Here is a 20965-nt window from a genome sequence, read left to right as displayed (position 1 = left end):
CACCTGGACTCTGAATATGTACTAAAAATCCTGCTTAGTAGTCTTCACGTTTCATCTGTCACTCTTTGAAAGAAATGAAGGTAAGCAGTATGTTGGGGTGCCTGGGTGGGTCAGTCGGCTAAGTAATTTTGGCTCAGATCATGATCTCACGGTTTGTGAGTTCAAGTCTCACATCAGGCTCTCTGCTGTCAGCGCAGAGCCCGCTTCGGATCCTCTGTCCCCCCTTCTCTGCTCCTCTCCTTCTTGCATACTCTCTTAAAAACAAACACTTAAATTATTTAAAAACTAAAAAAGAGCAGTATGTTTCCCAAAGAACTAATTATGTATTCTGCCTAAAGGGGAAATGTGAAGGATGTTGACTAAATTTGGAATACCTAGATATTCTAGTTGGGTAATTTTCAAAATTTACAAGTTCAATTCCGGTTTCAACTAAAAGACTAGCTTATTAAAAGAAAACTTAAGCCTAGGTTTAAACCTTAGCATTTGGTGTAGTTCAAGGATGAACAAATAAGTCTGGTTCCCTTGGGTTTGGCTTAAAGTTTGTTTCAAGACTCTGCCTTTTTTTTTTTAATAGGTTTGTTTTGAGAGAGACAGACACAGTGCAAGTGGGGGAAGGGCAGAGAGAGGGAGAAAGAACATCTCAAGCAGGCTTCCAGCTGCCAGGTCAGAGCCCAACATGGGGCCTGAACTCACGAAACTGAGATCATGACCTAAGCTTCAACCAAGAGTCGGGATGCTTAACCGACTGAGCCACCCAGGCACCCCAAGACTCTGCCTCTTTAAGACTGTGCTCAGTGATCTAGACCTAAGTTCAAGGACCCAACTCTATCAGTAGTTCCGATGGCCTAGGTGACACCTAGGCTTCAGTTTTCCCATCTACAAAATAAAGAGGATGCCCATCCCTAAATGACCTGCCTACCTCATAGGCTGTAAGGATCAAATGAGATCACACATGCAAAAACACTCTGAAAACAATAAAGCAGTGACCATAAAATGTAAGATGCTGGTATCTGTGACAGTGATGAGAAGACCTGCCTGAGCACTCTGCCCCATAGACAGCATGAGTGCATATAGGACAAACACAGTGCTGCTTTCATACTGAAACCTTCAAGCCACTGTCTTCCCCAGATGCCTGGTAAGAAGCCCAGTGCACTTGCTCCCTTAGTGGATCCAAATAGTCACTTCAGCATTTCTCTGGGTCTATGTGGGTCATCTGGAAGTAAGAGGCAGGTGCCATCAAAAGAAAAAGTTCTGTTTTCCTTTCCCTTTTTTCCAATATAACAACCATATCATTAGCAGCTGCCCCATTGATGAAATGACTAAGTTTTTCTCCAGAAGCACTGGGAAACTAAGTAGCTAGTTGATCAATACTACACAGGTTTATTCTAAGCTGCCTCCCTGCAGCCTCCAGACTCTTACTGGTATCTCCATCACCAGTCTTCAAATGCTTTTAAAGACACCCACCCCTAAGGATAATTCCATCCCCTTGACATGCCTGGGTTTTCATTTTTATCACATACTTACCTTTGTAACAGCAGTCTGCCAACCCTGAAGAAATTCAGGTCTATTTTTTTCTCTGGCTTCAGTCAGCAAATACTTTCTTATATTCTGGTTAAAAAGAAACCACAACACAGATGCTGTGTTCCATCAGTTGGTGAAAAATGGAACCTGCTCACAGCAGATAGAAGCAAAGGAGGAGGAGGCTGTGGCCCCACCACTGGGCAAAGTCTGCACTCAAGAGTTTAAAAGGTGGAACTTTATTTCTGACTTTCATTTCATAGTGTTAAGAAGGACTCAGGCCTTCTATACTCAGGTATGCATTTAGGCTGTGGATACCACTGTATGTTTTAATTAGAAGTTTTTGTAAGATGGTCAGCCTTTTCCAGCAGCCAACTTGCTGAATTTGACATTTAAATATTGGGAAGACAAAAAAAAAAGACCTGATTACTGCCAATGTTCAATACAAAGAAGGAACCCATGGCAGAAATCAATAATTGAAACTAAATGAAAAACATTCCAGCCTTAGATATACTCTATTTTGAGGGCTGCAGATAAAGGTATCTTGCAGTTTCTAGAAAGTTCTACTGAAACCCATTCTGGATACTAAATACAGTTGAGTCCACTGCTGAAGCTTCTACCAAGATGAAGCCTATCAGAGTTTCAAATATTCCCTTATGCCCTCTACTTCTGTGCATCACTTCTAAAGGTGAAGTCAGAGGTAACAGGAATTAAACCAACCACACCGAAGGTGGAATATTTGTATGTACATGTATACAACTGTGTTTATGCACATACTACCACACACACATATATACATACATACATGCACATATGTATTTTCTTCCCATAAACATATACTCTATTACTCTGCAACTGGCTATTTAAAACCCAATAGGTCTTGGAGATCTTTCCATGTTATTTAGAACATGGAGATCTATATTCTATGATCTATGATCTAGATCTATGATCTAGATCTATGATCTATGGCCAGTTTAATAGTATGAATGTACTATAGTGTACTTAGCTATTCTGTTGGTAGAGCTAAATTTAGGTGGGTTTTTTTTGGTTTTTGTTTTGTTTTGTTTCGTTTTTACTATCAGTAATGCTGCTGCAGTCAACATTCTGGTGCATGCCCTATCACTGTGCACATACATACACAAGCATTTTTATATACCAAGAAATAGAACTGGTATTCAATAGGATATATATTTTCTTTCTTTTAAGTAGGCTTCACGCCCAACATGGGGCTTGAACTCACACAACCCTGAGATAAAGAGTGTACCCCAAGGACTGAGCCAGCCAGGAATCCCTAGGATACACATACATCTTTTATAAATTTATAAGGCACTTAGAACTGATCAGGATTTCAACTCCCCTAAGTGGCTAGCTATATTAATTCATATACTCCACCAGAAAAAATGAAAGCTGGTTTCCTTACACCTAATGAACACCTGAATACATCAAACTTGCCTAATGGGCAAAAAATGAAGCCCTGATGTAGTTTTCATTTGCATTTCCTGTATTTGATAAGACTAAGCATCTCTCCATATGTTTCAAGGCTATTTGCATTTTTCCTAAAAATTACTTATTTGAATAATCTTTATCCATTTCTCTTAAATCCTTTTATTACTTTTTAGGAGTTCTTTATATTTTCTGGGTAGTGATTATTATATGTCTCACATATTTTCTCCAGGTCTTTCCCTTCTCTTTGAACTTTAGGACATGCAGAAGTTTTAAATTATGGTATGGTTCAATTTATCAATCTGTTCCTTTAGGTGTTCTGCTTTTATGGCTCTGTGTAAGAAGTCCTTCCTGAATCTAAAACATAACATTTTCTATATTTTATTCTAACTTTTATAGTTTTGCATTTTATATTTAGGTCATTATTTTACATGGAATTTGTTCTTATAAATAGTATGAAGGATCTGTATGTGGATCCAAATAGACAGCTACTTTTCACAATGGCATATATTGAATAGCCTGTCTTTCCCCAACTTTATCATATACCAGGTTCCCTCATATACAGCAGTTATTCCTAGATTCTCTGTGCTGTACCACCAATCTACTGGTCTATTCCTAAGTTTTAATTATTAAAACTTTGTGATATGGTTTGGCCTCTAGTATTCCTTCCTTCAATGTTCATGCAATAAACTCTGCACTATGAATTCTAGGATGAGCTTATCAGTTTTCATTCAAAATCCTCTTGAGAAATTGGGGGCAAATTGGTATATATTATTAGTTTGAGAAGAATTGATCTCTTTCCAATACTGAGCCTACCTATCTTTCCATCTGCTCAGATTTCCTTTAAATATAGAGCTCTACTCTTAAAGAACTTCCACAATTTTTGCTGGAGTATATACTCCTGGTCAGTTTATATCTTTGTTTGCTTTTGAAAATGGAATCTTTCTTTTTTCAGTTAAATTTAACTGGTCCTTGCTACTGAAAGAAAATCAGGAAACCTATGGATTTTTCTTGCATCTCACCATGTTGTTGAACTGTCATTAGTTGAGCTCTCCTATTTTGCTGGCTGATTCTCTTGATTATAACTCATTCTACATAAGTTATTTTGAAGATACAAGCCAATTTTAGCCCTAAGAGAAACCAAGGAAAATGATTTGTATCCATTCAAAATGCAGCTTTATAGGGAGGCAGGAAAATATGTGACAAAATCCAAATTAGACTTGTTGCTCAGAGTGGGATCCATATCACAGACAGCTACCTCTCCCAACCCGGGGATTCCTCTTGTAGTTCTTTTTCTCTGCCAACATTTTAGAGGGTTTTCATGACAGAAATTGATACCCTATGATAACTGACTTCTGTTCTATTTGATCACAAGATAAATGAAAAAATACAGGCAGTATATTAACTTACCTCTACACAAAACTTAAAATGAATGCCTTGAGAATCATAAAATGAAATAATTCGATTAGAGAGTGTCACGGTAATGAGAGACCAGTGGACTTCCAGGTGAATAGGAATCAACAGAAGACTCTTTTTAAACAAATCCACCTGATTAAAAAAGAAAAAGAAATGCGGCCATCACCACAGACTATCCAAAACAACAGCAGAAACAGCTTCCATTTACTGACCTTTGACCTGTTTGAGGTCATAAAAGCAGGAAGTGGTGAAGCCAAAATCTGAACCCAGGTCTGAATCTAAAGCCCATGCTTGTAACTACTAAGCTACAATACACAATAAGAAAACTGAAGATCCAGAAAGCACCATTTCACATTCAAACCTGCTACACCTGTGCTTTGCAAATGCTTAATGTGACTTAGCCTCTTATTTTTATGCTTTTGTGTACATATTTGACCTTGACTCAATTCTTATGTAGGAAGGAATCATCATATTATAAAACAGCACAGGCACCATAAGCCTTCTTTTTATAAACTCAGTGTCCTAGTTAAGATCATGGGCTCTGAAGTAAGTCTGGTGAAGTTCAAAGAGAACCTCTTCCACTTACTGGCCAGGTGACTTTGGTCATTTTCATAGCTTCTTTGTGACTTGATTTCCTCAACTATAAACTATAGACAACAGCCCCTACCTTAGGAAATTATTGAGAGAGATAATACATCTAAGATGCAGAAAACTGCTTTCACATATTCTATGTAGCCAGTGAATCTTAACTATTACCATTATCACTACCTCAGGTTTCCCAGATGATAAAATTGAGAAAAATATCCTTGATAATTCTTTACACATCCTTTACAATCTAGAAATATTTACTATTCCACTCAAAATCCCAGTTGTGGAATGAATGATAAAGTAGTAGGTGCTCAATAAACATCTGTAAAAGTTGTGAATGAATTTTTTTTCAGGTTTTTTTTTGAGAGTTTTTAGGGATTCCTTGGGTTAAAACAGTCACAAGGCTATTTTAAAGTACATCAGATTCTTAGAAGCTATTTCTCAAGCCTTCCTTGCTTTCTGATATTCAGATAATGTCCTGCTCTAAATGAGTCTTCTACTAGTCGACATGATCTTGGAGCAAAGCACTTTAGCACCTCTACTTTTCCATTTTCTGCATCCATAAACCTGGCAGGTGAGGTGGACAGAAGAAAACATGAATACAGTTGGTCCTTTCCAATGCACAAATCCTGAGTATCTAAAACAAGGAATCACATCTAAAAACAGTATTAAATGAGGCCAAATTTACATTCTTCTTAAAAAGAAACTCTGGGGTGCCTGGGTGGCTCAGTTAAGTGTCTGACTTCGCATGATGTAATGGTTCAGGAGTTTGAGCCCTGCATCGGGCTCTGTGCTGACAGCTCAGAGCCTGGAGCCTGCTTCAGATTCTGTGTTTCCTTCTCTCTCTGCCCCTACCCCGCTCATGCTCTGTCTCTTGAAAAAAACATTTAAAAAAAAGCTTTCTCCTAATTATAACAACAATTTTGTCTTTTTAGTTTATTTTAGAGAGAGAAAGTGTGTGAGCAGGGGAGGGGGCAGAGGGAGAATTTTCTTATTGTTAGTAAAGATTTTTTTTAAATTTTATTTATTTTTAAAAATTTACGTCCAAATTGGTTAGCATATAGTAAAACAATGATTTCAGGAGTAGATTCCTTAATGCCCCTTACCCATTTAGCCCATCCCCCTCCCACAACCCTTCCAGTAACCCTCAGTGTGTTCTCCATATTTATGAGTCTCTTGTTTTGTCCCCATCCCTGTTTTTATATTATTTTTGTTTCCCTTCCCTTATGTTCATCTGTTTTGTCTCTTAAAGTCCTCATACGAGTGAAGTCCTATGATTTTTATCTTTCTCTAATTTCACTTAGCATAATACCCTCCAGTTCTATCCACATAGTTGCAAATGGCAAGATTTCATTCTTTTTGATTGCTGAGTAATACTCCATTATGTATATAAACCACATTTTCTTTATCCATTCACCCACTGATGGACATTTGGGCTCTTTCCATACTTTGGCTATTGTTGATAGTGCTGCTATAAACATGGAGGGGGTGGGGGGAGAAAGAGAATCTTAAGCATTCTCTGTGCTCAGTGTGGAGCCCAACACAGGGCTCAATTCCACATCCCTGGGATCACAACACAAGCCAAAGTCAAGAGTTGGACACTCAACCGACTGAGCTACCTGGGTGCCCCTATGAAAACAATTTTTAAATAAAAATTAGAAAATACAGATAAGAAGTACACTTCAGTGTATATCTTTCCAGATTTTTCTTCTTTTTAATACATTATCTCTCATACATAACTTTATACATATAATTAAGAATGGTATGTGTGGTGGGTACTGTATTATTATTGACCCAATTATTTGTTGCCCTTCCTATAAAAAGGATTATATGGAACTGCCTGATGTCATGTGGCTTCACTGTCCCTCCCAGGTGAAGAAAGTAGTCCTGTCATGTGATTTGCTTTAACTAGTGCTCTGTAAATAGAAGTGAATTTATGTCATGACCAAGCTGAAGCTTCAAGAGCCATCCTGTGGCCCTGAGACTGTTATGTCTCCAGATTAGGTGCTGTTCCTCCCATCTGGGAGCCCATTTAAGGACTAAAGATGAGAAACTATAGGATCATGTCCTTAGACGCAGGAAAAGTATTTGATAAAACTCAACATCCATTTATGGTTAAAAACTGTCACATAAACTAGGAATAGGACCAAAACTTCTTTAACCTGATAAAAGAGTATCTACAAAAAACCCTACAACTGTCAACACAAACAGTAGTGAAAGACTGCTTTTCTCCTAAGACTGAGAACGAGGCAAAGATGTCCCCTCTCATAGAAGTCCCAGCCAGTGCAATAAGGCAAGAAAAAAAATGGCATACAAATTGGAAGGGAAAATTAAAACACTCACTACTTAGAGACATGATTGTCTATGAAAATCTCACAATCTACAAAAAAGTTCCTACAACCAATGAGTCTGGCAAGGTCACAGGATACAAGGTCAATTCACAGAAATAAGTTGTATTTCTATTGCTAACAGGAAACAATTGGAAGACAGCATTTAAAAAATTCTGTTTATAGCAGTTTCGGAAATATGAAATAGGGCTATGTTTTGTTTTATAATTTTTTTTAATGTTTATTTTTGAGAGAGACAGGAGGATGTGAGTGGGGGAGGGGCAGAAAGCGAGGGAGACACACAATCAGAAGCAGGCTCCAGGCTCTGAGCTGTTAGCACAGAGGCTGACATGGGGCTCGAACTCACAAGCCGTGAGATCATGACCTGACCTGAAGTCCGACACTCAACCGACTGAGCCAACCAGGTGCTTCATGTTTTGTGTTGTTTTGTTTTTGAGATAAAGAGGGCGCAAGTGATCTAGGGGGAGTGGGAGAGAGAAAGAAAGAAGCAGGGCTCAAGCTCACCCAATGTGGGACTTAAACTCATGAACCATGAGACTGTGACTGTGCCGAAGTCAGATGCTTAACAACAGGCACCCAGGCGCCCAGGGTTACATTTTTTTAAAATATGTGCAAGACCTGTACACTAAGAATTAGAAAATATTGCTGAGAAAAATTAAAGACCCCAAATAAAGGGAACATGTACGATGTACATGGAAATGGAAGATTTAATATTGTTAAGATGTTTATTCTCCCCAAACTAAATAATCCTGCAAGTTTAAAAAAAAAAAAAAAAAAAAAAGACAAGCTGATTCTAAAATTTATATGAAAATGAAAATGCAAATGACCTGGAATTCCCAAAACATTCTGGAAAAAGGATAAAGCTGGCCAACTTACACTATATATCAAGATATACTCTAAAGATACAGTGATCAAGACAGTGTGGTATTGGCGTAATAACAGAGATCAATGGATAAGAACACAAAGTGCAGAAATCGACCCATACATATGTGGTCAGCTGATTTTCTACAATGGTACCAAAGCAATGAAACTAGGAAAGAGAAGTCTTTTCAAGCAAATGACATTGGAAGAACTGGATATCCATATGGAGAAATCATCAAAATTAAAAATCTTTACCAAAACACATGGTTAAGAAAATAAGTAAAAAAGCTATAGACAGAAAACAATCACAAAACATAGACCTGACAAAGAATTTATTTCCAGAACACCTTTCTTTACTACAAACCTTTTCATTCATATCACCCACCCATTTTTCTGCTGAGTTGGTAGTCTTTTTCTTATCAATTTGTATAAGCCCTTTATATATTAAGAAAATCAGTTCTGTGACATTAATGGCAAATATTTTCCCTAGTTTACTATTTGTCTTTTTACATTGCTCCTATTTTATTTTATTATTTTTTTTTTTATTTTTTTTTTTAACGTTTATTTATTTTTGAGACAGAGACAGAGCATGAACGGGGGAGGGCCAGAAAGAGGGAGACACAGAATCGGAAGCAGGCTCCAGGCTCTGAGCCATCAACCCAGAGCCCGACGCGGGGCTCGAACTCACGGACCGCGAAATCGTGACCTGAGCTGAAGTCGGACGCTTAACCGACTGAGCCACCCAGGCGCCCCTACATTGCTCCTATTTTAAATGCAGAGTTATTTTTATGTAACTGAATTCACTTTTCTTTTATAAACTTTTAAGTTGTGCACAGAATGGACTCAGTTACCCTATGGACCAGTTCTTTCATGGAGTTTTCTTAGTATTTCCATTGTTTTATTTATTTTTGTTGCATTCAAATCCTTGGTCATTCTGTAATCTATCTTGATGTAATCTAATTTAGTGAACACTAAATTCTGTTTTTAATTTTTTCTTTAATGATCAAGGCATTTAATGGCCATTAGTTTTCTTCTTCTTCTTCTTCTTTTTTTTTTTGAATTTATTTATTTATTTTGAGAGAGAGGCAGAGAGAGAATCCCAAGCAGGCTTTGCACCATCAGTGTGGAACCCGATGCAGGGCTTGAGTCCATGGAACCCTGAGATCATGACCTGAACGAAAATCAAGAGTCGGACACTCAACCGACTGAGCCACCCAGGCACCTCCTATATATTGAAATTTTATCACACAGTTTACTTTCTACCTTAAATTCTACCTCATCTGCTCCTGATACTGCCATTCCTTCTTTTTATTTATCACTCCTTTCTTTTGGTTTACATTTGCCTAGATGCTTTTTAACTGTCACTTTATTTTCAACCTTTCTTGTTCATTTTCTTTTATGTTTCTTATATATAGCATATACAGGCATACCTCAGAAATATTGTGGGTTCAGTACCAGACCACTGCAATAAAACGAGTCAAAGGAGTTTTTTTGGTTTCCCAGTGCATATAAAAGTTGTTTACACAAACTGTAGCCTATTAAGTGTGCAGCATTATGTCTACAAAAAATATACATACCTTAAATAAAAAATACTTTTTGTTATTAAAAGTGCTAACCACCAACAATGCTGACTCACTTTTAGTGAGTTGTAATCTTTTTGATGGTGGAGGGTCTTGCCTAAATGTTGATGGCTCCTGACTGATCGGGATGGTAGTGTACTGAAGGTTGGGTGGCTGTGGTAATTTCTTAAATTGGATAACATGAAGTTTACAGTACTGATAGAATCTTCCTTTCGCGAACAATTCCTCTGTAGCATGTGATGCTGTTTGATAGCATTTTACCCACAGAACTTCTTTCACAATTGGTGTACATTTTCTCAAACCCTGTTGCTGCTTTATCAACTAAATGTATATAATATTCTAAATCCTCTGTTGCCATAACAATTCTCACAGCATCTTTACTAAGAGCAGATTCCATCTCAAGAAACCACTTTCTTTGCTCATCTGTAAGAAGCAACTCCTTATCTATTCAAGTTTTATCAAGAGGTTGTAGCAATTCAGTCCCATCTTCAGGCTCCACTTCTAGTTCTCTTGCTAGTTCCCCCACATCTGCATTTACTTCTTCCACTAAAGTCTTGAACCCTCAAAGTCATCCATGATAGTTGGAATCCACTTCATCTAAACTCCTGTTAATTTTGATATTTTGACCTCTTCCCATGAATCATAAATGTTCTTAATGGGGCACCTAGAATGGTGAATCCTTTCCAGAAGATTTTCAATTTACTTTGCCCAGATACATCAGAGGAATCACACACCATCTATGGCAGCTATAGCCTTATAAAAAGTATGTCTTAAATAATCTGAATTGAAAATTGAAATTACTCCTTGGTCTATGGGCTGCAGAACAGAGGTTATGCAGGCATAAAAATATTAATCTCGTTGGACATCTCCATCAGGGCTCTTAGGGTAACCAGGTGCATTGTCAATGACAGGTCTTATTTTGAAAGGAATCTTTCTGAGTAGTAGGTCTCAACAGTGGGCTTAAAATAATCAGTAAATCATGTTGTGAACAGATGTGCTGTCGTCCAGGCTTTGTTGTTCCATTTACAGAGCCCAGGCAGAGTAGGTTTAACATAATTCTTAAGGGCCTTAGGATTTTCAGAATGGTAAATGAGCACTGGCTTCAACTTCAAGTCACCAGCCACATAAGCCCCCACCTAACAAGAGAGTCAGCCTGTCCTTTGAAGCCAAGTATTGACTTTTTCTTCTCTAGCTATTAAGGTCCTAGATGGCATCTTCTGCCAATAGAAGTCTGTTTTATCTACACTGAAAATCTGTTGCTTAGTGTCGTCACCTTTATGAATTATCTGAGCCAGATCTTCCAAATAACTTGCTGCAGCTTCTACACCAGCACCTGCTGCTGCTTCACCTTGCACTTTTATACTATGGAGACGGCTTCTTTCTTTAAACCTCATGAGCCAACCTCCGCTAGCTTCAAATTTTTCTTCTTTCAGTCTCCTCATCTCTCTCAGCATTCACGGAACTGAAGACAGTCAGGGTCTTGCACTAGATTAGGCTTTGGCGTAAGGGACTGTTTTGTCTGGTTTGATCTTCTATACAGACTACTAAAACCTTTGCCATATCAGCAATAAGGCTGTTTTCACTTTGTCATCCATGTGTTCATTGGAGTAGCCTTCAAGAACTTTTCTTCTGTGTTCACAACTTGTCTGGCACAGGAGGCCTAGCTTCCAGCCAATCTCAGCTTTCAGTATGCCTTCCTCACTAAACTTGATAATTTCTAGCTTTTGATTTAAAGTGAGAGGCATAGGACTCTTCCTTTCACTTGAACACACTGTGGTGTTACTGGTCTAATTTCAATATTGCTGTGTATCTAGGGAATAGAAAGGCCCAAAGGGAGAGAGACGGGAACAGTTGGTGGGGGGAGCAGTCAGAACATACATAAGTTTGTCATCTTCTATGGGTACAGTTCGTGGCACCCCAGAACAATGGCTATACTAACATCAAGGATCACTGATCACTATAAAAAATATAATAATAATAAAGTTTGAAATACTACAAGAATTACCAAAATGTGACACAAAGACACAACGTGAGCAAATGCTGTTGGAAACACGGCGCCAATAGACTTACTTGATGCAGGATTGCCACAAATCAATTTGTAAAAAGCGCAGTATCTGTGAAGCACAATAAAGTGAAGCACAATAAAAGAAGGTATGCCTGTATGTGGCTTGTACCACTGGATAGGCTGTATTGGTGTTTATCCAAGAAAAATTAAGGATAACTATTAGGGGACTGGTCAATTTAAAAAATATACCCATACAGTGGGATGCTACTTAACCAAGAAGAGTTATGTAGATGAGGAAAAGATAATCATATACTGTACTTGGAAGTCATCTTTCACATTTCCTTCTCCTTCATCCCCATAACCAATCTGTCACCCAAGTCCTGTTGATTTTACTTCCTAGATCATATTTATGTACATATCCCATCTATCCTGCTACCATTCTAATCCAAAGTACCACTAATGGTACTTTGCAGTGGCCTCCTGTTCTACCCACATCAGCTTTCCTCCCACACTAATCCATCTTCTTCAGTGCTGCTAGAGCAAAGACTACAAATTGGATGATGTCACCAAAAACTCTTCAATAGATTCCTATACATTTAGAGTAAAATTCAAAATCTAAACCTTAATGCCCTACATCACTAGATCAGGTCCACTTCATGCCATTCTCTTCTTTGCTCTCTGTACTCCAGCTACACTAGCTGCTGCCCATGTTTCTACCATCATAATATAATGATTCTTACTGTTGTGCTTAGTCATTTACACAAATTATCTCATTTAATCCTCTCAGCAAGGTAAATACTTGTGATACTACCATTTGACAAATGAGGAAACTGAAGCTTTAGAGGAATTAAGTCATCTGCCCAAGGTCTTACAACTTGTTAAGTGGCTACAGCAGGATCTGAACCCAGGTCTGAGTCCTGAGTTCATTCTATCTATTCCCCTGGATTTGTACCCTTCAGCCATGTTTATCTTGGCATTACTGATAATGCTTTGCACATATTACCTAAATAGTCATGTTCAGTCAGGTGTTTTACTTTGCAAAAAATTATTTCCATCCACAACTACTCAAGACAAGACTTACTCTTAATTTTCTATAACCTATCCAGTATAAAAAGACAAAATGCTCCAGTATCTCTAAACCTGTAACTGTGGAATCTAAACTCGGTAATTATGTCAAAATATCAAAAACAGAATATAAATGGGCTTTTAAAATAATGTTTCTGGCACTAGTAAATGACTCCAGAGAGAAATTAAGGTTGCAAGGAGCTTTAAGGGTTATGCTGATTTTATCATTTTGTTTTATGAAGCCCAAATGAAGCATTCTGAAGCCCAAATAAAGTGTCTCGTCCAAGTTGCACAGCAAGCTAATGACAATGCTGGAACCATTAACTTCCAGCCCAGTGCTTTCATTTAGAGCATAATCCAATCAACTGGACAGACTTGGAGTTTTATTAGTGTCTTGTGTTTCAAACAACAGGATGTAAAAAACAATAAATAATTATATTAAAAGAGTGGGTTTTTTTTAAGCGTCTATTTCTAATCAGTATCATATGGACATTAAAGTTGTTATCCTTCCAACTCAAAGTGGCTTATTTGCATTTCACATTTAGAATAAAAAAGAAATAAAGTGAATACCTTTTTAGTCCATCTTTTTACTCCATTATATCCTTTGGTTACCAGCTGTCTATGAAAAAAGCTGTTGAAGAAGTGAACCTAGAAGAGACATCAAATATAAGCACCCAGATTATATTAAGCTGTACCCAGATTTAACTTCAAAAGAACATGGAAATTTAAAAACCCTTGTATGTAAGACAGACCAAAAGGAGGAAAAGTTTCTTCTATAGAAAATACATTACCTGATTCACAGAAGATTCTGTTCCAAATTTTCTTAGAATAACCTTACACTGTGGTCTATAGTCAGAACTGGAATGGGACAGTAAATAAATAGATTACCTGAATCCAATCAAGTAGAGAAGCAACCTGACAAATCTCTCCAAATCAGGTGATAAAACTGAAAGAGGCTAAGAAAGAATGAGGTAACATTACCTTGAACTCAAGGGATATGGATTACAAAACTAACCCCATCTGAAGGATATGGACTTGCAGACTCCTGCTTTCATAACTGTTAAAAAGCCTTAACATGATCATTTCTAGCACAGAAATAATTAACCTGGTCATATGGAACATCGTGTCCTGACATCAAATTTCTGGCTTCTAAATTAGGATCAGCTCATGTGAGCTAGTAAACATATTGTGGTCTTAATGTGTTCACTCAGTAATGGATTCGCTTGAGATGAAAAAAATGTTCCCTCAGTGTTGAGGTTCTCAGGATGTGGTCACCAGATCAGCAGTATCAGCATCCCCAGGAACTTCTTAAAATGCAAATTTTCAGGCCCTACCCCAGACCATTTACTAATGCAGAAACTGAGTGTGGAGCTCAACAGTTTGGTTTGATAAACCTTCCAAAAAATCCCAATGCACACTGTTCTGAGATCTCTGCAGCTTAAGATATCAATAAAAAGAGCTTGTAATAGCTATTTCTAAGAAAAGTGATTCTCAAACTCTGTGTGCATTAGAATCCGGACAGCTTGTGAAAGCAGATTGCTGGGCCCCACCTCCAGTTTCTGATTCAGTAGGGGTAGGTTAGAGTTCAAACTTTTACATCTCTGGTAAATTCCTAGGTAATGTTGGTGCTACTGGTCTGGGGACTGTAAGTGTCCTTTTAATCCAATGAAGGTTCAGAATTAAATATAATGTAGAAATAATGAAGGTAAATTATACCCTTAAAATTAACACCTTTATGTTAAAAGTCATCTATAATATGTGTTTAGGTTTAAACTTTCTGGTGATTAAGAGAATTTCACATAATAGAGAATCCAACAGATTAACCTCATGATTCCAATTTAAAATGCAACAGAATTGCAATTTTAAGTGGAAAGTTGTAAAACATTTTGCCTATATTCATAAAGTGTTGGAATCTCCGACTCATTATATTTATTTATCTGTTTAAATTATTAGATTTATAAAAGTATTTGGAAAGATTTTAGATACTGAAATCAAAAGTTACCCATCAGACAATCTAAATACTCAGAAAAATTAACACATTAAATTAAAAAAAATAATTTTAATAGTAACAAAACTCTATGGGAATTTTAGAGTTTAAGGAGGGTTTGTCTGTATTTGAACAGAATACCCAAGATTAATCCAAGAAAAAGTGACAATGAATACCACTTTATTACATCTTTAAAAAGAATAAGACTTTAAGTTAAATTGAAAAACTTAAAGCAAAAATACACTTTTTGTGCATCTCCTCACTGTTAAAAAAGAGACAACAGACCCAAAATAGAGTCTAACTTAGTGCTGACTTGTGCTTAGCCCATGTCACCAAACCAAAAATACCTAACCTAATTGCAACTTCAGCCTCTCCCAGGACTGTAATCTTAATAGAACTACCTGCTCAGCACTACTTAGGTAACCTGCCTGTTAGGCCTGGTCTTCCCCTCAAGTAAGGTAACTTTGCTGCAATCAATCTACTCTTGCTAATAACCCCCTTGTCCTGCCCCCTTCTGCCTTATAAGTCTTCCATTTTGTACAGCTCTTCAAAGCTCCTTTTTACTTGTTAGATGGGATGCTGCCTGATTCATCAATGATTTGAATAAAGCCAATAAGATCTTAAAATATACTCAGTTGTTTATTTTTGAGAGCAAGTTCGAATGGGGGGAGGGGCAGAGAGAAAGGGGCCAGAGGATCCGAAGTGGGCTCTGCAAAGACAGCAGTGAGCCCGATGCAGGACTAAAACTCACCAACTGGGAGATTATGATCTGAGCCAGAGTTGGATGCTCAAATGACTGAACCACCCAGGCGCCCCAACTTTTTTCACACCTTAAAAAAGCCTCCTTGGGGTGCCTGTCTGGTTCAGTTGGTGGAGTGTGTGACTCTTGATCTTGGATTGTGAATTCAAGCCACTCGTACAGAGATTACTTAAATCTTAAATTAAATCTTAAAAAAAAAAAAGGTGGGGCACGCCTGGATGGCTCAGTCCGGTTGAGTGTCTGACTTCCGCTCAGGTCATGATCTTGCAGTTCGTGGGTTCAAGCCCAACGACAGGCTCTGTGCTAACACCTCAGAGCCTGAAGCCCACTTCAGATTCTGTGTTTCCTCTTTTTGTCCCTATCCCGCTCATGCTCGCTCGCTCTCAGAAGTAAATAAACATGTAGGAAAACACTGGCAATCTGACTTTCTTATGCTCAAATATTGTCTAGAACCTATGCCCAACCTGTTAGCGCCTGATCAAGATAAAATCAAAACCTTTAAAAATCGAAGGAATATCAAATAATTACATCAAGTTAAAAAGAAACCTCATTTTAATACACAAGAATTCTCTCTCCTGAAGAGTAACTTTCACTTACTTTGTCTGGGACTGCATCCATTATCAGCTCACCATACATATTAATGACCTATAAAAAGTCAACATAAAACCAGCTTACTAACCCTATACAATTCAGAACATCCCATCAGAATGAATAACACTGACACCCGTTAACAGTAATCAAACCTTTTGGATGCTGGGGTTGGTGAATGAGTAGCTTTAGTAAGGGTAAAGAATCCTTGATTCAAAACGTAACTATGAGACCAAGCCAAAGGTTAATTATATTTTATTATCCAACATCCTCTGCAACTTTTCCACACTGAGAACCTACAATACACTAACCTGGTCATTCAGCCAATTCTGACCATCCAGAGTTGCCAGATCATCCATATCCAGCATGTGCTTATTGTAGAAGATGCGGAAGTTGCATTTTTGATGCCTGGCCCGATAGTTTGTTATTTCTCTATTGATAAATGGTTTTCTGAAAAAGAAAGATTTTGAAAGAAAAGAAACACGAGTTCCACTAAATTTACTAAGTATCTTCTTTTTTTAAAGTCACATGTGCCAACAATTTTATTTTCAAGGGCTTAAATTAAGCATTATTGACAAACCTATTAGAAAAGTCTTCATTAAAGACATCTTTTAGTCTTCCAAGGACATCTTTTTCACTGAGTGGGACCAAACTGCCATACTTCTTCATAACCTCATCTAGGAATCCTTAAATAAAGGAAGAGAAATTACAATGGAAAAACCATTTTCAGCAAAAGTCATTCTCCCAATATTTAACCTATACACAACACTTACCACACATCTAACCTATACATTACGCTATACAGAAATCTTTTAATTAAAAGTTATGTTTTGTAAAAAAATAAAATAGATCAGGCCCTCACCATTCCAATCCAGAGAGAAATGCCTTAAGGTATCATTTCACATTGGATTTTTAAAGCTACTGATGCACTGTTAGAAAATGGCTAGCTAAAACTGAAGATTGACATCACTCAGTAGTTTAACCTTGAAGAAGAATCTTCCCTTCTAAAGAGTGAAATCTAAAATGGTTTAATCACCTGGTTAAATGTGTATCACATCTGGTAACTAAAGGAGTTTTCTTTTTTAAAATATTTTTTTATTTTTGAGAGACAGCGCATGTGTGCATGAGTGGGGAAGGGGTGGCAGGGCTACAGAGGATCCAAAGCGGGCTCAGAGCTAACAGCAGCAAGCCCAATGCGGGGCTCGAAATCACAAACCCTGAGATCATGACTTAAGCTGAAGCTGAATGCTCAACCAACTGAGCCACCCGGGTGCCCCTAAAGGAGTTATCTTTTCAAAAACCACAATTTGTTGAGGGATTTGTTGATATCACAGTCACTATTATTTGGTAAGTGTGTGTCAGCATATTTTAAAAGGTGAAGCAGAATTAAAGGATGACTTCTTGGCCAGAATAGGACAGTCGTTGGGTCAAATAAGATGTATACGCATTTTAATGGCTTCCACGAGGACCCACTGAACAAACATACTTAAAAAGGTCCTAGGAAATAAAATCAGGGCTTTATTTCTAAGGAAATACACAGAAGCTGAGGGAAAGAAAGGCTTACAAAAATGCTGACATGACTTAGGACATTCACTGATGCTGAATGGGGAGAGCAATAACCTAATTAACCATCAGTCTAAAAGTCTCCAGAATTAAGATGGGAAGAATGAGCACTGTTAGCCACTTATTTTACCCAGTTCCCTTTCTACCTTCAAGAATGGCCTCTGGTACACATCAGTACAAAATGGACAGGAAAGAGAACAATGGAGTAACTGTCCCAAGAACAGGGTGGATTTTTTTGAGGGAGAGTCAGACAAAGGTGTGAAAAACAGATCGTCCTTTTGTTAGTCTCCTACCAGAAGGCTCCCAATTTGAAAGGCTTCAGAGCAAAGGTCAGGATATAGTAAACAGGAAAACGCTGATTGTTTATGCCTGGTTCTGGTCTAGGCTTTAGGCATAAAGAAGACAGAAAGGGAATCCTTTGTTCCAGCTTAATAAGAGAAGGAGGTAAAGATTTGGGGCTTCTAAACTTGTATTTGCCAACAAGTGTTTACAGGTTACCTAAGAACAGCCTTATGTCTGTCTACACGGAAGAATGAACTCAAATAGAAGATAAGGAATCCCAACATTTGAGAAACTGCATTTGAAGAGCAAATTTCATACAAAAATAATGCCCCTAATAATAAAAGAGTAAACTGTAGGCTCAGCAACCTGAGACTCTTCAAATAAGAAAGCAGTCTCCTCTATCAATGGGATATTGACCCCAATTCGAAACTAGTATCATAGGAAAGAGGTATCCCTCTTAACAGTGTTATCTATGGCAGGTAGTATTGGGGGGATTTTAAGTTATTTTTGTTTCCTCTTATCCGCATTTTTGTTTTCACTTTCAGATGATAAACATGGATTTCTAATGCAGTAGAAAGGTCCTGTGCGGATGATCAAGGAGAACCCTAGAGGACAATGTCTTATTGGTACACACATCTCACTGGGACCAGAAGTAAAACTGCATTCAAATAGCATTATCATAAACCAAGCACTACTACATCTCATCCTTTTAACTACCCTGTGTTAGATAGCATCCCTACTTTACCAATGGAGGTAGGAAGCTTAGGGAGGTTAAGTAACTTTCCCAAGAACCCTTAAGTAGCATATGGCAGAGTAAGATTCTGATTATAGGTTATATGACCACAGAAAGTTAACCATTAACTATTAACCTATGCTGCCTCCAAAGCAGGAGATACCTATTATCTTTTCTCTACAAAAGCAACTTGTTCTTCACTGCATCTTTTCCTTTTAATACCCCCTGGCCAAGAATTACCCAGAAAATGGCTTCTTAAGATGAGAATTAAACCCATTATTTTTTACCCACTTGCATTCACAAACTAATGAACCAAAAAGGAAAAATGCATTTGGCATAGTACTAAAACTTCAATGTGACCAAGAAAGAAATGATAAAATGTTAGGGGAAAAAGAAAACAAAAACTAGAATTCAAATTATAGTCCATCTGCCAGCACAAAAGGTAGTAACAAAAGGTAGTAACTCTTCCCCCCTGGCTGCTAGAAGCTCACCCATCATGAACAACACAACAACAGTAACTGTTGGGACCAGCAAGTTCATGACCAGTCCACTACTTCAGCAGAAACAAGTGGTCACTGATGTTCTTCATCTGGAAAAGGCAAAAGTACCTACGTCAGAAATTTGGGGAAAAATAGCCAAAATGTACAAGACCACATCAGATGTCATCTTTGTATTTGGATACAGAACCCATTTTGGTGGTGGCAAGGCGACTGGCTTTGGCATGATTTATGAGTCCTTGGATTATGCAAAGAAAAACGAACCCACAGTCTTGTAAGACGGCCTGTATGAAAAGAAAAAGACCTCAAGAAAACAACAAAAGAACACAAGAACAGAATGCAGAAAGTCAGGGGGACTGCAAAAGCCAATGTTGGTGCCAGCAAAAAGGAGTAAAGATTCTACAGTGACTTTATCTGTGGTGATTGTGCAGATAAATACTGCAGAAATCCTTCATGAGAGGATTAATAAACTAAGAATTAAAAAAAAAAAAACCCACAAAAGGAAATAATATGAAAAACAAAACCTGAAGTGTTATTTCAGAAGTTAAATTGCTCATCTTAAACCAAATGTGGATAGTTTTTTCTAAAGGCAATTGACAGGTCACATCCCACCATGAATGTGGAATGAGGTTGTGTTGTGCATACAAGAAATGGAACCATTTGCTTCTTCAACAAAATACAATACACATGTCAGAAAGGTCCCATCAAAAATAAGGAAGGCATGGGGCGTCTGGCTGGCTCAGTGGGGCATGCCACTCTTGATCTTAGGGTTGTAGGTTCGAGCCCAACATTAGATGCAGAGATTACTTAAAACAAAATCTTAATGACAAAATAAGGCATGAAATAGCTAAGACTAAACTTAAGAAATGTGCAAGCCTAAGTGAAAAGCACAAAATTCTGGTGAAAGGACATAGGTCAATAAATGGAGTAATTCTTTGTTTTTAGACAGGAAAACTCAGTATTGTAATAAATGTAATTTCCCCTTAGTCTATAAATGTGATGCAATACCAATCAAAGCCATTATTTTTGTTTGTTTAATTGAAAAATCTAAAATTCATCTTGGGACCAAAACATGAGAAATTCCTAGAAATTTTTGAAAAGAATTAAAGAGGAGAGGTGAATAAGGGAGGGCAAGAGAGGAGAAGGGCCTACTCCCATCAAATTATAAAACTGGGGCACGTGGGTGGCTCCACTGGTTAAGCGTCCCACCCTGGATTTTGGCTCAGGGCACGATCTCATGGTTTGTGAGTGTGAGCCCTTCGCCGGGCTCTGTGCTGATAGCACAGAGCCTACTTGGGATTCTCTGCCCCTCCTCTGCTCACACACACTGTCAAAATAAACTTTTTAAAAAAAATTATAAAACTACTAGAATTAAGACAGACTACTACTAGTATAGAAATTGAAAAACCAAATCCAGAAAGAGACCTAATAACAGGTAGCAACTCATAACCATAGGGAAAAGATCACTCAAATAATATTAGAACTATTAACTAAACCTTTTATTTACAGTTGGAATTCATTTTGATGTAAATCGAAGCCTAAATCAAGAGTCAGACGCTCAGTGCTCAATCGACTGAGCTACCCACGGGCCCAGGATTTTTTTTTTTTTATATTTATTTATTTTTGAGAGAGAGGGAAAGACGGAGCGCAAGTGGGGGAGGGGCAGAGAGAGAGGGAGACACAGAATCCAAAACAGGCTCCAGGCTCTGAGCTGTCAACACAGAGCCCCAC

General features: G+C 37.8%; 2 protein-coding genes and 1 pseudogene across 7 annotated transcripts in view; 2 read left to right on the top strand and 1 right to left on the bottom strand.

Annotated features, from left to right (window-relative positions):
* NCBP2 (nuclear cap binding protein subunit 2) overlaps positions 1-18630 on the top strand; it is a 33799-nt gene extending 15169 nt beyond the window's left edge. The window contains exon 5 of the mRNA XM_042903743.1: positions 18550-18630. Coding sequence (XP_042759677.1) covers positions 18550-18553 — 4 coding nt within the window. The 3' untranslated portion in view covers positions 18554-18630. The remainder of the gene's footprint in view (positions 1-18549) is intronic.
* SENP5 (SUMO specific peptidase 5) overlaps positions 1-20965 on the bottom strand; it is a 48712-nt gene that overhangs the window by 2071 nt on the left and 25676 nt on the right. For 4 of the 6 annotated variants that reach the window (XM_042903737.1, XM_042903736.1, XM_042903741.1 and 1 more), the window contains exons 3-8: positions 16740-16845; positions 16471-16609; positions 16169-16216; positions 13395-13472; positions 4372-4509; positions 1525-1608 (exon numbers count right to left, since the gene is read on the bottom strand). In XM_042903737.1, the coding sequence (XP_042759671.1) occupies positions 1525-1608; positions 4372-4509; positions 13395-13472; positions 16169-16216; positions 16471-16609; positions 16740-16845 (593 nt within the window). Of the gene's footprint in view, positions 1-1524; positions 1609-4371; positions 4510-13394; positions 13473-13712; positions 13781-16168; positions 16217-16470; positions 16610-16739; positions 16846-20965 lie in introns of those variants that run through there. The other 2 variants (XM_042903740.1, XM_042903739.1) reach the window with 2 other exon arrangements.
* Positions 19234-19628, top strand: LOC122198880 (annotated as a pseudogene).

The sequence above is a fragment of the Panthera leo genome, chromosome C2 (assembly GCF_018350215.1).
Source record: "Panthera leo isolate Ple1 chromosome C2, P.leo_Ple1_pat1.1, whole genome shotgun sequence".
Lineage (NCBI taxonomy): Eukaryota > Metazoa > Chordata > Mammalia > Carnivora > Felidae > Panthera > Panthera leo.
This window is presented reverse-complemented; position numbering and strand designations above follow the sequence as displayed.